Source organism: Vidua chalybeata, chromosome 2 (assembly GCF_026979565.1).
Source record: "Vidua chalybeata isolate OUT-0048 chromosome 2, bVidCha1 merged haplotype, whole genome shotgun sequence".
NCBI classification, from domain to species: domain Eukaryota; kingdom Metazoa; phylum Chordata; class Aves; order Passeriformes; family Viduidae; genus Vidua; species Vidua chalybeata.
The window spans coordinates 71,196,333-71,213,336 of NC_071531.1; the positions used below are offsets into that span (position 1 = coordinate 71,196,333).

The window sequence follows — 17,004 nt, forward strand, 5'->3', positions numbered from 1 at the left end:
TTATTATGTCTTTCATGTATCACTGATTTTTAGGCATTTATTCCCCTGTAAGAGAAACACTGAATAACAAATCACGCTGACACGTCAGCAGTCACAGGTGAAGTCAGAAAAGAGAAATTTGACAACCCGACCACATTAAGATTAGACAGAAGCTTTGTCAAGATCCTCCTACCTGCCCCCCAATGCAGCACAAGAATTAACATTTCCATGGGCTTGGGAGGGGGGGCTTTCTTCAACCACAGTTGGCATTTCAATCTCAAAATCTCTTGGCACATTCTGGATATTTGGCTCTGTGAAGCTTACTCGACCTGAAACCAAGATAGGGCAGAACTAAGGAAGGGTCCAAAAGGAGTCTCTCTAATTCAATACAGCTGCACACACTGCATCTCCAAAATACAATGGGCAGGAGAGTGAGAGGACATAACCACTGAGAAAATTTTTAAAAAGTAATTTGTGTTTAATGGGCTTGTGATGGTTCCCCATTTCTGTATCATTAATAACCTGTTCTGGAGTCAGAGATTTACATGGTAATATGTGCAAGAAATGAGTAATACTGCTCAGTGAACACAAAAGCTATATTAAACACATCTGTTTTTTTAATGCAGATATATGTCAAATAGATGTACCAGTATCTTTGGTTGAAGCAGAGCACGGGCTTGATTTCCTATCTTTTCATCTTAGAAAAGCTGCACACACATACAAAAAGACAAAAAGCCAGTAAGAACTGAGGCATTTGCACACATTTGTTCACCTGTAGCTGTGTGAGTCTGTGAAACTGGATATATCCTTTCCATTCCCAGTGCAGAATTCAATCGCTTCTCCCTCTGTAGTGGAAACACCACTTTAGTAATGGCGTTGTTGATCCTCCTCCATTCCAGTATCAGCCCTGGCAATGGGTGAAGTGTCTTTAATTTCTCCAAAACATCCTTGTGGGAAGAAAAGGGCACAACTAATCAACGGCCTTTAAAATTTTATAAATAAAGTTTTCACTGTTCTGCAGGAAAAAGTGACTCCTTCACCAACAGTGAGCTTCCAGTGTCACTGCCTTAAAATTAAATCAATATCCTCTCCACTTATACCACCTACACCTGGGTAATCAAAGCACCACCTGACACAGCTGCAGTTTTATTACCCACGAGAAGACAATCGCTTCTCTTTGGACTTCTGCACCCTCATCATCACTGTTAATCTGCACCAACCAATAAACCACCTGAAGTGATGAAATAAAGCATCACTTGCCATAGGTCCCCTACATTGTCTCCTCTTGTCCGGGTTTAATGCTTCTCCTCCATCTTCTTGCATATTTTCCTCCCTGCTCTCTCCTATCTGGTGTTCACTAGGAACACCAAGTGAAGCCCTTAACCACGTTCCTTGAAAGACAAAGCTGATCACTAGCAATCAAATCCTTTCAGTTTAATCAGAAATATAAAGGAACTAACAAGAATTTCAAAAGACAGTGGCATTTCTCAAAATAACATTTTTTTGTGTGTGCCACAGGCAGCTGCAGCCTCCTCCCTCCACATCACAAAAGGAGGAAATCCTCCCTTTGCTTCTTGCTCCCTGCTCTGCCACCACCACTGCACCCAATGGCTTCACTGCCACCTGAGTTCCAGAAATCAATACTTGTCTTCCAAGTACAGACTACACTGAACAAGGGGAAACTAAGAAAACAGCACAGATTAATGAGTCCTGAAAACAGGAACATATATATCTGTTAATTTCACTTGTCTGGCAAGAACACCCATTATCCTGCAGCAGTTGGTATTAATGCAGGTCCACAATATTTATCAACTGGCAAGAATGTCAATAGCCTTCACATTATACAAGTTTCTGATATACTAAATTTGATAAGCCATCAGATTAGCCATTCTGAAGACAAATTCTCTGAAGCAAAAAATACAGATTTGATAGTAGCAGGAAGAGAAAGTATTGTATTTAGTCAACATGGTATTTAAGTATCTTTCAAGCTGACGTGGAAAAATTCTTCTGCTACTGGCTTTACAAAATTATTGTGCTATTTTGGTCTTACACGTGATTTGGGAAATCAGATTCTGGCCTGATTTACTCTTATTGAAGCCTGCTATTTACAGGCATGTCCTCACTGCACTCAAGCTTTAGGAGAGTAGGAGTCACTAACTCTGCTAACAGAGAAGGTAGAACCCAGTTTGAATTTCCAGTGATAATTGGAGGAGCAAAAGGCAATTAAAATTTACTTTCAGACTAGAAACAGATTTTCTTGTACCTTGGTTGTACTGAACTGCTTGCTTAACCTGACCCTGTTTCCTTTAACAGTTGCTCTTCTGGTGTAACCCAGGGTTTTCTTGTTCCCTTGGACTTTCACATCTCCATTTTGTGGCAACTTCAGCTCCAGGAACAACACCTGAAAGAGGCCAGCATTTCAAATCAGTTTCTGCACACTGCTCCCAGAAGAAAACAAAAGCAACTGAGCACTTAAACAGCTTGCTCCAGCCAAAGGATAGTACAAATGCTTCAGGTAATTAAAAAGCTGATTAAAGATCCCAACTATCAAAGTCATTCCTCCTCATTTTAATTAAGTACGAAATGCAATTTAAAATCTCATTTTCTGAACACTCTAAGTTTAAGTTCAGAGGTATGTTTTTAGAAAAGGTAATTAACTCCATCCAATAAGTGAGGTTATTACTGACAGTCAGCTGTAATAAAATGTAATGTTCAGATGACTGAAAGTGGGAAGAACATTGGTGAAAAAAAAGAGTTAGCAGGGAGCAGGCTTCAGAACAATATGAATGCACAGAAGGAGGTGATCAAAAATACCTTTTACAGAATAGCTAGAATATTCGTTTTTCTAACAAATTGCCAAAAACCAGAAAAATAAGTATATGCTCATTTGGTGACAGACAGAATACAGCTCTTAATTTTTCACTTTATGTTTCCATGTAGGATGATACACTACTTAGCAGCTATTGTCTTTGATTTCACAGCTGGCAGAAGGGAACAGATAGCTTTTCTCCTGCCCATTTACGGCACAGAAGTTTTACTTCTGTAAAACTTTACTTGACACAAAACTAGAAGGGTAAAGTTCTATTATACCTATTATACAAGGTACTTTGCATGATTGGTAATAAATTTCCACATGAGGTACAAGCTTCTGCAGTTCAGAAAACAGCATTTCAGACAAAACTTTACTTCCCCTTTTCCATGAAGCAGAGTGAAACTGAAGTCGAGCATTATTTCAGGAGTTCTAACTTAGACTACTGTTACTGAGCAAGACTTCTACATTTGCAACAAAGAAGGAATATTTCTGTAGAATTTCTATTACTGATAGCTGCTTGCAGATTTTGACTACTTTATATTAAAGTACAGCCCCTCAGCAAGAAAAGAGTATATGGAGAAAAAAAAAAAAGAGAAGAGGGAGAAAACCATGCACAGCAATTTTAATATATTTCAATTATTCCATATAATGTACATTAAAAAATATAAGTGAAATTCTTCAGGAATGAAAGGATTGCTATTTTACATAGAAATATGTTTCTTAGACTTTAAAAAATATCAGTTCTTAAAAGGTTCTTAAAAGCAGACAGCAGTTGATTCAAAACTTTTAAAGCAGTTTTTCCTCCTTGCTCATGCCTGTACAGGGGTAAGGGTAACAATGCAACTTTTCAGTACAACTCTTCTTAGACTCAAGACTACGTGACACCAAATCACATCTCACGTGTGGGACACTGGCATTGCAAAAAAGCTTCTCCAGTCCCGTACCACTAATCCAAAATACTCAAAAAAACATTTAATTGGCAGATCATCTCATGCACCCTGAGAGGCCATGGTCCTTTACAAACCACATGCTTACTTTCACTTGGTTTTTATTTCCAACATACATATTTCCACTTCTACCTTCTTTATCTCTACTAAAGTTGGCAGAAACCATAATGATCAGTAACAAGAAAGAGAGACACAGCCTCTTGCAGGGCAGCAAGCTCACAATGAGAGTGAGGATAAATGAACTCTCAAGCAGAGTTGGGTTTGCATTTTGGATTTTCTTCATGCCGTGAAGAACTTTTCTTCTTCCCATTAAGATTTTTTTTTTATTTTATTTTAGCCAAAGGCTCTTGATGATAACTTCTGGGGAAGTTCCCCCCCTCCCACTCCAACCCTCATGTACCTCTGCAATGTCATCAGGGCTGGTCAAGGAGAAGCTGTGCCCTGCCAGCTGATATGCCTTGGTCTCAATCTGGCTCAGTTTAGCCTGCATGACCTGTTTCTGGGTTTCATAGGCTGTTGTGCTGAAACCAATGCCATTCAGCTCCAGCAGAGCCAAGCAATAATGGGTGGGCATCTCCACTTTAGAAAATACATCTGTAGTAAGTACAAACCAAAGAAAATCTTTTATAAAACAGATCAACTGCAGATAAACACATTCATTAAAAAAAAAAAAAAAGAATCCTCAGTTTTGAAAATACTGAAATGTTCTGACACACTGAAATCTTTTACTGTAGATTTCATTTAAATACTTTTGTTTCTGGAATAAGAAATATTTCATAATACGATGTTCTGGAACACTTCTTATCACGAAGGTATTTAAGAAAGCAGCTTCTTTTTTTTCTAAAAAATATATCTTTCTGTATATCAACATCTTATAAAATGCAGACATATTTAACGTAAGGCTTTCTAACTTGATACACATTAATTCTACCACCCACATCTTTTTAAAATGTTCTAAGGTTCAACTGTAACAATCATAAATGATGTGGTAAACTTGTAATAAAATGCTTCAGTGAGATTGGACCACAATCCTCGGCTCTGGATATAATTTAGGGGAAACTATCATAATGACCACAAATAGTATATTTTGGGGGTTTTTTTGATGGCTTGTTTTAAAACAGCACAAGCACTCAGCAGTTATTAGTGCAAACATATAGGTTCATTCACTATGGAATCACAAGGGTTCCATGGACACAATGCCATGACAAACACATGACAAATCATGCGCTATGGACAGGCCAAAAAGCAAGAAATCTCCTTCAGAAAATATTTGAGGATTTTAGGAATTAATTCTGACAAGAAAATCCAAAAACTTTTGAAAATGCTCATTAGAAATCATAGACAGACCTACAAGTCCCTCAGAATGGCCAGGGCAGTCACCTGGGAGGTACAAATCTGCTTGATTTAGAGAATTGACTCTGCTACAGCCTTAACCACTGCAACTGGTGGAGATTTGGGACATAAGAATTATATTTTAATATTTTTTTTCAGAATATATATGCTTTCAAGGGAATTTCCCTCTTTTCTTTTAACAAATGAACATTTTGACAGAATATATTTAGATAAGAACTTCCAAACTGCCTCTCTTCTGCACAGATCATTCAGCCTGTGGCAGCACAGCTGTATTTACCCTCCATCTTTGCCCCCAAGTGGAGGATGTCTCTTTACCTGACAGATTTTCCTTCTGTAATTCCTTGTGGAGTTGGTCCATGGCATTGAAGACAAGCACAGACTCTATGGCTGCTCTGTACCGCCCAGACTGGTCTCTGCTGGCACTCAGCCCCAGGCTCTGCACCCCTTGGCCCGTGCCCACTCCTTCCAGGAGGGGCAGCTCACTGGGGAGAAAGTTGGTCACCATGCTGTGAAGGGTATGTTCCTTGGAGCCAGAATCCAGCAGCCAACATGCAACCTTAAAAAGAGAGACCTCTATGAGACTATTTTTACCTTTTAGACATAATTAAATGTAAATATTTAGCCAGGGGTTAATTCAAGGTTATAGTGGATATTATTTTTCTTCATTTGGCAGGTAAACTGCAATAATTTGTTACATAATTTCAGCAAAAAACCTTCAGGAAGGCCTAAGTCACTGAAGAGCTTAATTCTTGAGTGAGAATAAAGAGTTATTTCTTTCTAAAAGAAAAGTTATTTCTGTATGTTTGAAAACTTTATCCTCTGTCAAATAAACACATCTTGAAGTGTCTTTTCACTTATTAAAACTTAACTCAAAAGGAATAAATACAAAAATCAGGATCAAAACATGTTTAATCTGAAAAATGACTTTGTAGAGATCAGAACTTGCTATTGATCTAGAATATTAGCCAAGCTGAGCTCTCCTATCTTTTGCAGAACAGGACTAATGCCAAGATTTCTACATGGGATATTTTACTATTTTACTCCTGGTAAAGCTTAAACCCCTGTCTTCAAAGCAAATTCATTTATATGTACATTTCAATTTCTTGTGTCAAAACAGGATGAAGCACAGATTTCTACATTACCCCTGCCATGCAAGCAGAAGTAAAAACTCATATGTATATATATGGGGTTGGGGAGGGTGTATTCATTGTGTCACTAAAATGAGCCAACATGAGTATGACTATTACATGGAAAAGTGAAGGGCAAGATGCTTTTACTGCTCTTCAATTTCATCCTAAAACTATGTCTTGGTATGAAAAAAAAAATGTTTATCCTTGCATTGAACACCTCAGCTACTTTCCTGCAGAGCTGAGTATTGTCATGAAGCTGTTCAGCCCACATGCAAAGCAAGCTTTAAAAATCAACAGGATTTTCTGTGCACCCAGAGCTTTTTGTAACATGAGCAACAAGGTGCTTTTACCTCAAGCTAGTATTTCATGTGAGTTACAACTGGTACCCAAACCTCTTGAAATTCCATGTAAACTTTGTTTTGTTTTGAGAAAAGGGTAGCAAAGTGGTCTGTATGCATAGTGGGTAAATCTTTTGCTTATAAAGTCTTCTGCTCTCAGAAGAAATAACCTGACCAGAAGCACTTGTGACATTACAGTCCCAGGTTTCTTACTGCAACAAAACAGAATTTAAGTCCTGTCCACTGGGACTGGGGAGAGATTTATCTTCATTTCCCCTTCCAAGTAAGGTATGAAATAATAATGTGCTAACCCCTGAAACTCTTTGTTTCTCTTGCAAGCACCATGAACATCCATAGCAAAGCAAATGTCCTCAGAATACTTTTCTAGATTGCCCACTGAAAGAAAATTTCACTAAACTTCCTGACAGATTCATACTGAAATAACAGAAGTACCAGAAGGTACTCCCGTCTTTCCACTGTTGTGTTTAAACTAGTAGTTTCACCCAAGAAAAATTTCTTAATCCTGCAAACCTTTGGATCCTCAAAACTTCCTTCCAAGGAGATGCCACAAGCCATCAGCAGAGTTTTGTAGTGCTGGATGAAGTCATACATGATAAGTGAGCGCTCCTCCTTGGTCTTCTTCTGCAGGTACAGCTGCAGATGGTTCAGTCTCTCTGTCACAGGTAGGCTTTGGTCCAGAGGTGGGGGTGCCAAACTCAGACTGATTTCTAAGGCGGAAATACAAGCAAAAATAATCTTTTATGCCATTAAATGGTAAAAAATGCAAGAGAAAAATCTTGAATGTAACTACCTAAAGCACAAAAGCTACAGTTGAACTATGAACAAACAATGCATCTATAGCACTATTACATATTTTATCAAACCAGACTAGGCTCCCAAAAGCAATACACTGTGTCTGTACTAACAAACAAAAGATAGCCAGCAATCAAACCCTAGTCACAAGGTCACTTAGCACAGACTGGGCTATGTTCAGCATCTGAGTGCTAGATTTGTTCTGGAGAGCAAAAATTGGAAGAGATTGAAAGGGAAGAACAAGTTAGATAAAGAGAACTTGGGAGTGAGCAAATGTTTTAGCCATATGCATGCTCACAGTCCAGTGTCTGAGCCAATTACCTGCCTTTATTACACAGTACTATACATGTATCCACAGCAACCTGTCCAAGGCTGTTTAACACCTAAGACTGCTAAATTACACAACTGAGCTGGGGTTGGGACAATCACAGCACTTCCAAGAAACTTATCTACTGCAGGAACTTTTTTGAGATGCAGTATCAAATAACCCAGCAGAGCCTGTCTGCTCACTTACCAGTCTGGTCTTGGGTCTGCTGCAAAGAGATATAGTAGGCATCTTTTCCACCCCAACACACCGCCAGTCCAACTACCAAGATATCTTCGCATCCTTGGACAGGAAATCCGTCATCTTTAACTTGCAACCGCTGAGGAGAACTCACTAAAGAAATAATTTTAAGTTACTATTATAAAATGGCATCCATAAATACAGAAGATTTGGGATCCTGAAAATGCAAATACATACAGTTGAGCCTAAAATTTAATATTATCGAGTCTCAGTACAGCAAAGGAGCTGTGTGTTCACAGAGGATGGAGAGTTGGTATCAAGCATTCCTTGATAGGTCTTTGGTGATGGTAATGAAGTGTTAGCAGCTTTTTGGTATGTGAGAGCATCTGAATATTCTTCTGTGACTGCCTCTGAACCAAGGTTACATATTTTTAAACATTTTCAAAATGTAAACTTGGTGTGAAATTCAGCTCTGTCTCTGGGTTGTTGCAATATTGCTTCTTTCTTTCCCCCACAGATGTACTCATATGCTGCAGTTTGCTGCTGCTTTTTAAACATATTCTTCCTTTAAAATGACAAGATTAAGCAGTTAGATTCTTTGCTGTCATATCGCCATAACAACAACAGCAACATTTCTTAACTATCAAAATAGATTTTTGACAGGCAAATGTGAAATGCTTTTTAGAGTATAAGGAAGAAATACACTTCTATCTCAACTCTTGAAGAGGTTGCTAGAAAAGGCCAGAATTTGGAAGGGATGCTTTATGGGTAGCTTAATCTGAACAGGAGGAAAATCTTATTTACTTTGAGGACGACAGAACACTGGAGCAGATTGCCCAGAGGTTGTGGAATCTCCTTCCCTAGAGATATTCAAAAGCTGCCTGCACATGCCCCTGTGCACCCTGCTCTATGTGAACCAGCTTTAGCAGGAGAGTTAGACTAGATAATCTCCAGAGGACCCTTCCAACCCCAAACATTCCATGACTCTGTTATATCATATTTTATATTATATTTTCCTCTTTTTTTTGCATATCTTTTCCTTCTCTAGGCCTGCTTTAAGTTGAACATACCACATGCTGTTCACAAAATAATGCACTGGAACAGGAAACTGACCTTTTTTGAATTTGCCACCAATCGTTGATTTGGGAGACAAAAGGCACTTTGTTCTTTCACATGCCACTGAGATGGAGAATCTGCTTTTCTCCTTCCATTCTGCAACAAAAGTCTGGAAAAGTGCTTTGTCACTTGCTACATCAATAATAGTGAAACTTTCAGCACTTAAGGGAACAAAGGGAAAAACATCCTGAGATAGCTGCAGTGAAAAGCCTTGGTCTACAGTGGAATCATCTTTTATCTCATCTGCCTCAGTTGGGTTTAGACACTCAAGTTTGTCCTGGAATGTTTTTACCTGCTGCTCTGCATTGCCCTCACTATTCCACTGTAGCTGAATCGTCTTCCCTTCCTTCTTGCAGGTGACTTTTCCCTTTCTTGCAGATGAGAGAGAAACAGAACTTTTTGGAAAAAGTTCTTTGGGAGGTGTTGGAGGAATAAACCCATTATTACTATCTGGTGCAGGACAGGATGTTCTGTTGCTTCCCTTGAGCTGAAGTGTTATACCATCTGTTTTCTGAAGATCCAAGTTTTCTTTAACCTTGAAAGAGCTCTTCAAATCGTGGCAAGAGGGCAAAGGCTCTGGCTCACAACAGTCCAATTCAAAAACTGGATCTGACTCTTGACTAACAGGAGCAACTAATTCTTTTTTCAAACCATAACTTGCTGAAGCTGTTTCAATGCCTGAGAGGCTAGGCCATTTGTCCAACACATCCTGCAATCCTGGGCTTAGTTCAAACGAGCATTCAGTCCACACCACTGGATGGAGGTTCTTCTCAAAAGCTTGGTGGCTTCTCTGGAGCTTTTCACCTTGATCTCCTACTAAGTCTTTTGGTCTGGGGTCATTGTTACAAATGACTGAGTTTCTCAATCCTGACTGACCTTGAAATGTAGAAGGAATGTCTTTCAGAAAAGATGGGGAGTTTCCATGGTCTAAAACTTCTGCTATTACATCTGAGGATGCTAAAGACACATTGTTACACTGTGCAGGATTCTCATGTTCTTTCTGATTGTCACTGGCATCAAATTTATTCTCAGCAGGCCTTGGATTCTGCAAAACACCATCTGGAGGAAGCAAAGCTACAGGGTCCTTTCCATCAGCTTCCATGATGTGAATAGCTGAAAGGTCACTGACATTACTGAAGCTCTCATCAAACAGCAAGCTATTGCTCATATTTAGGCTTGTTTCAGGGACAGGGTGGCATTCTACTTGTACAATGTGTTCCCTACCAAAATGGGAGGCTGCTTTATTGAGGTCTTTAGACACACTTTCCCCTTTCACTGAATTTTGGGTCTGGTAATCTTGTAGAAAACTGTGTAGCTGTGAGTCAGTCATTGAGAAATCGCTTTCTTTAAGGCAAGGTGCAGGTTCTATTTTCTTCACTACAGGCTGTAAATTAAGGCCTCCAGACTCCAAAATTTTATTACTACAGTGCTGAGTTGTGGTTTTTGTAATGTCATTTGTTGTGATAAGACTTGGGAAGCTCAGTTTCCTAACTGTTGCAGCCAGCCTTTTATCAGTATCGTTCTCAGTCCATAAACTGCTTTGTTTTTCTGATATTTCCTGCTGTGGTATTGCTGCCAGCTCTGAACCTTGTATCCCCTGCTGTCCTGTGATTCCAGCTGCTCCCTCCTGTTTTATTATCATCTCAGTTTGAGTATCCAACTGGATGCTGTCTTCAAAGTCTCTAGAGCCAGAAAACAGATGAGAGGCTGGATCATTCTGAACACCATCTGCATTGCAAATACCTCTGGATTTTACTAAAGACCTTTTCAGAAAATCTTTAGGATGACTGTTGCCATTCTGCATTGTTCCAGCTTGTAACAATATTCCATTGGGCTTTTCACTCCCATTTTTGCCAGCATTCTGAATCTGAATATTGCAGGTTTTCTCTTCACCAGGACAAAAGTGCTCATCAAACGTCGCCTCAGCACAGCTCACATCTGTTTGAGTTTTATTCCTTTTCTTCTGCTTGACATCAGTTTTGTCAGTTCTCTGTGTCCTAGCACTACCAGGTATTCCTCTACTTCCTACAATACTGTGTGTCTCCATACTGGTGTGTGGAGTACCCTTCAGCATAACAGGTGCCTGAAAACCTGCTCTCCCCTTAGGCATGCCTTCATTAGTGGTGGAAGGCTCTGTAAATAATCCTTCCATTTCATCTTTCTTCCCAATCTTAACTTCTCCCATCTGTACAGAACTTGAGACTTTATGAGTTACAGAATCTGTTTCCATAAATTCCTTATTATTTTGGTTTGAAACAGAATTATCTGTAGAGATGGTGGTGCAGGAAAGAGGCAGCTTTTGTATGTCTATGCTAAGCTTATTTGAATCTTCAAGAAATGACCCCTGCAATTTTGAAGCGGTATTTTTGTTCCTAGTCCAATTTAAATGTGTATCTTTGCTTTTAATCAATCTAGAGGCTGAAGACTCTGTTCTCAATGTTGGTGTTTTTTCTTGTTCCATAAGGTGCTCTTGGATTGCTGTTCTGGAATTCATCTTGGTTTTGACGAGAGAAATTTCTTCTACGTTTTCATTTCCTCTGCACATATTTGGCCTTTTTCTAGCACTGTACACAAGATCACCCTTGCCTTCCTCTGCTCGAGCCTGTTTCCTGCCCAGGACTTCACTCTCAAATACAGAGCTTTCTGTGCTACTGCTCAGTCGCCTTTTACATCCCTTTTTAATATTTGATAAGTTTTCAATCTGAGAACCAAGGCCATTACAGTGTTGAACTCTGCACCCTTTTTTGTTTAACACCCTTGAAGACTCAGCAGACTCCTCTCCATCTGGTCTATGCAGTCTGTCTTCCAGTTCTGACTCACTGCTGATCACAGAGGATGTATCAGTCTCAAGAAAAGAATTTGGGTTCCACTGCACTCCCATCAGTGCCAAATCCTGCTGCAGAAGCCTCCTGGCCTCCTCCACAATGACAGAGGCTGCTTCTCTTTCAGTGAAGCCCTTAATTCCAGCCATCCAGATGCTGCGCACGGCCCGACGCTCCTCTGCTGCCTCCTCATCCTCATCCACAGCCCTACGAACACTGTGGGGCAGGTAACAGACATATGTAAACATTCATGCAGAACATAACAAACAACACAAGGAGCTGACACTATTATCTTCTGTTCCTATGTCAACTGCCTTCACAGCTTCCTTTACAAAAGCACTCTTCCTAAAATATAATGCACTTGATGGGAAATAACTTAATTGGAAATAACTATTTCTAAATATGAATAGATGTTGATGAAAGATATTACTGGCCGCATACCCCAAAAGCATTTCCAGATTTCTGTGTTCAAATGTACCCCAGATAAGTCCCAATTCCCTACTAGGGCAAGATGCAGGTCTCAATGAATCATCCTCCATGCACTGTTTTCCAAAGTAAGGAGATTTCAAGAGCATGAACCAGACAAGTATCATGGCACAGTCGAACAGGTACTTGATCAAGGAAACTTGTTACTACACTAACATACAAATCACAAGAGAATTCCAAAAGATAATCAGTAATAAATCATCAACTACGTTGAACATATGGTGAACCTGACTTTTAGAGGCAGCAAAAACTCCCCACAAAGCACTGACAATTTACCCAGGACTAAACAGTGCATTGAAAAGAGGAATAAGAAGAAAATTTAGGTGTCAAAAACTTATTCTGTAAATACAAAGCGCTTCTATTAATTTCAGAATAATCATGGAACAACTGTGATCAGTCAGAGAGACCTACAAGTAATGTCTAATTAATATTTGACACAAAGTTCCAAAGGGTTGCCACATTTTATTGCAGGTTTCATCCTGTAGCCCTTCACCTTACAAACTCCTTTACTTGACTTCTGGACTTACTGGTTTCTCACCTTTTAAATGGTACTGAGTTCTTCAAAGCAGTTGCCACGTCATCAGGACTGGCTTTAGCAAGATCAGCCACGGTGACAAAGCCAGCGTTGTAAAGTGTCCTGGCACGCTGGGCATTCAGCAGAGACACTCGCACCAGGTCACAGAGCTCCCTGTGCACCCCAAAAGTGAGGCGGCTCTGGAACTGAGAGAGCAACAACTCCATGTTGTGCCAGCCCAGTCGATTACAGAAAACTGTTACCATGCCTGGAACACAAAAGTTACATTAATGTCTGAACTTCAGCTCCACTTCTACTAAGCTGGATTCACTCCCCACCCCCCAATCTGAATCAGCACTCACTTTACATTTCTCACTTCCGATTATTTACAGAAACTAACTCATGTTTATCACAACTATGAGTAGGAGCTAGTCTTGCAGAACTCAGTCTTCAATTAACTAGTTAATCAGTGAGGCAGAAATTCTGGATGACACTGTTTTTTTCAAAGATGCTAATACTGAAAGTTTGAAGCACATGCATATCCTGAAACAAGAGTCCTATGAAACAATCATCCTGAAAAAAAAGGCAAAGGAAAAGTAGCTATGAGAGTCATTAAGGGAAGCCACAGATCTTTGCGGAAATCCAACGCTGACATCCATAAAAGTAGACCTCAGCCTGCAGGATTTCAGTTGCTGAGAGCATTATAGGAGGTAGCAAATCCTATGATAAAGGTTACAACTGCAGTCCTCAGTGCATGGGAGAAGGAAAAGAGCACAGTTTCTTACTCACAGATTGCATCTACAGACTATGAAAACCACTGAAAGACATGGCATCCCTCACTAATTTTACAGTGATTATAGAATACAACTTTTATCAGGTACCTTAACTCTTTGTCATATCTATAGTTCATTTTACTTCCCAGATTACTCCTGTGACAACTATTAACACTGGAAATACAGAATTATGAAACTGCTACAAAGTTATTTATACTAAAAAGTTAAAAAAAAAAGGTTATTTATACTACCAGAATTAAATTAAACTACTCTGCATCAGTTGGCGTGACCTTTTCATTTTGGGGCTTTGACTCATGCTGCAGCCCACACAGAGGGTTTCGCAAGTTGAGCTAAAACTGTCTTCAAAACTGAAAACCCACTTATGGAGTAATGAAGGATTTAGGCAACAGAAAAAAAATATCTCAGTCACTGGTGGGCTGTTACTTCTACTCCCACACAGCCTTCTTAGGGAAGTTAAAGGTAGCAGCTGTCTGACCTCCTGTGATCTGGTGATAAATGACCCAGAAGCCACTCACTCTGTTTTGAAAACTGTAACCTTATACCTTTTGGCCAATTAATTTTGCATTCAGAAGAAAGCCATGTCCCATCTTAGAGGCTCCAAACTTTACTCAATGCTGAAAGGTATTCTTTCCTCATAGAGCAAAGCTTTAGAAGGGACTTGCACTATTTTCCATACTTAGTATTGAATGAGCTACATTCCTGCACAGTACACAGCTGATTTCCACAGACCTCAGCAGCTGCACACTGCTTGATTCCCCTCAGCTGGTCCCCTTCCCACTGCACACTCTGAGGTTCCACAGCAGGGGCAACCACAGGTTAAGCTATAAATCCAAAAGTGGTTTCACAAGGCTATTTGCTGTTAGTACCACACTGTGGCTATTTTAGCCCCAAATCTAGAAGGACAAAAAAAACCAGACTAGCCTAAGACTCCTGGGGTATTTTGCTCAGACAACTCACCTGCGTAAGTGGCAGCAGCTTGCTGCAAGGATTGAACCTGACCACGACTACAGCCATATTTCTTGGTCATATCTTGTAAAGGAACCTCGCTGATTAAATCCAGAAGGGCAAGGCTGGTGAAAAACCTATTGATGAAGTACGTGAAGAAACAAAATTGTCATCCGGGGTACATTACTGTACATGGCAAAATGTGCCATGATACATAGGACAGAACAGTACTACACTACAGCACACAAAAGAAACAGACAGGATGGCTTCCAAAAACATCAGCACAAACATCTTGTGCCTCCAGTGTTCTCAGACCAGAGCAGACTGGTCCAGGTTCTCTGACCTATCATCTCACTCAGAAAAAGAGCCAGTTCCTGAAAACAGACACAGAGCCTATGCATTACAAATGTTATAGCCTCTAATCTCTGCACTTTCACATCCACATTTGTGGGTACCTTTTGTGGATGGCCATTTGTCTGTGCTGTTTCTCTGTTTTAGCTGTGATTTTGCCCTTTACAGAGCGAGCTAGAAAGCCTTCTTCAATCCCCACCAGCTCAGCCACACGTTTCATTGAGGCAGGCAGCTTCTCCCATAAGCAGAAAAACTGGTACCAATCAATTGTGGTCCACTCCTCATACACTGGGGTGACCTAAAGAAAATAACACAATGCAAAAAACTGTTTCAGAGAAATAAACAGAACTAAACAGAGTTTTGGGTAAACAAAACTACAGCCTAGAGAATGTGGTTAGAGCATCCTACGCACTACGTAAAGGCACTGAGTCACAGGCGTGTACCATGAAGAAAATAAAAGCTCTTCTAATTGAGTTTCTTTAATACTTGTACTGATGAGATCTCACTCATATGGGTACTCCAATGATTAAACCACTTAGAATCTTTGTCAGATTATTCTTTAAATCCAAGCCACTGAACGATTTTTAAGCTGTATCTTCAATGTCCTTTAAGAAAACAAAATTTTATTCTTTTGTTAACATAATTTACAGACATCTATCAACTTTTTAAAACCATGAGTAACCACACTAACCACTGCCACAGCATCTGATAAAGCAGGAAGGACACAGATTTTGCCAGAACTTGCGGAAGCTTTCATTTACCTGGAATACAAAAAAATCTCAACTTTTATTAACATTAACAAAAATCCCACCAGAACTTTTTTAAAATGTTTTTTAGACATAAAACTAATTCTGTTAATGTTTAGTCAGCTCAGAGTCAGTTCCTCTATGAGGAGACAAAATGTCTTCATACCTTTATCGATATAAAGCAAGACTAATTATTTTGAAAGAACTAAGATTTGCTTGGCACAAATGTTAAATGGCACAGAATACTAGATGTCTGTGTGGTTGTAAATCATCCATGCCTCTTCTTTTGCTGAGAAGAACAAAAGTTATTAAGATGGTGGTTTATCTTTTGTTGTTTGTTGGGCTTTTGTTGTGATTTGGTTTTTTTCTTTAAAGAAAACTGTTTTCCTAGTCTAGCAAATCCTTATTTGTTTTAATCAACTTCCCTAGAATAGAAGGGCTTGGAACTCAGTCTCATATTTGTACAAGTAAAAGATGCAAGCTTAAAAGAATTAAAAAGCATTTTAACAGATAAAATCCCTGTAGCCCACAAGGAACACATGAAGAACAATACTTAAAAAAACTAAAAAAGCAACAGAATGAAATAAAACTTTGGCCTTGAAAATGAACAGACTTGCAAGACACTGTTTTAGAGTAGCTTAACAGAAGAGAATCTCAAGAACATTTTGTTCAACAGTGTATGATTTAAAATAACCTTAGACAAGCTGCTACAATTAAAAAGTACAGCATAAAAAACATTATGCCATCACTGCCTCTACTCCAGAACAGGAACAAATTTCATCCATCCTTTTTTTTCTGTTTTGAACATGCAAACTGGTGCATAACACAAAGGAGTTCATTTACCTGGCAGAAATAGAACAAAATATAATGTGGTCCTCTAAAACAGAGATATGAGTACATATGGGACAGCAGTAGATCCAGAAAAAAATCTATCAGTGTTAGGCCATAACTGGGTTATTGAATTCACCAAGCAGAGACAGGTACCTTCAGACTCGTGTCTGCCCCTCTCTCCCAGCTCAACAAACTTTGTAACTGCAAGCACATTCCTCTTGAAGTAAACTTTCTTTTCAGACAAGACTCCCAAATTCTGCCTTTGATTTATCATCCTGGTAAAGAGAAGCCTTAAAGAAGGCTAAAGCTGACTGTCAGATTTCAGCTGATGATTGCATGATGGGCCTCTGGCAGCCATGAATCCCAAGTTGTTCAGTGCAACTCCATCTGGTTTCCTCACTAAGCTTCACAAGTTCATGGCTTCCTCTCCCAAGGTCTTAAATAGCAGTGCTTAGCTTTTCAAGTGTATGTGCTCATAAATCTTGACACGCTCTGGGACAATTTTCCTTTACGAGATTTATC

At 39.5% G+C, this 17,004-nt stretch overlaps 1 protein-coding gene across 1 annotated transcript in view; it reads right to left on the reverse strand.

Moving 5' to 3' along the window:
• The window catches only part of POLQ (DNA polymerase theta), a 53,398-nt gene that overhangs the window by 12,101 nt on the left and 24,293 nt on the right, over positions 1-17,004 (reverse strand). The window contains exons 13-23 of the mRNA XM_053933591.1: positions 15,010-15,203; positions 14,567-14,691; positions 12,840-13,083; positions 8,991-12,031; positions 7,887-8,030; positions 7,091-7,287; positions 5,407-5,647; positions 4,139-4,332; positions 2,243-2,380; positions 752-926; positions 173-308 (exon numbers count right to left, since the gene is read on the reverse strand). Coding sequence (XP_053789566.1) covers positions 173-308; positions 752-926; positions 2,243-2,380; positions 4,139-4,332; positions 5,407-5,647; positions 7,091-7,287; positions 7,887-8,030; positions 8,991-12,031; positions 12,840-13,083; positions 14,567-14,691; positions 15,010-15,203 — 4,829 coding nt within the window. The remainder of the gene's footprint in view (positions 1-172; positions 309-751; positions 927-2,242; positions 2,381-4,138; positions 4,333-5,406; positions 5,648-7,090; positions 7,288-7,886; positions 8,031-8,990; positions 12,032-12,839; positions 13,084-14,566; positions 14,692-15,009; positions 15,204-17,004) is intronic.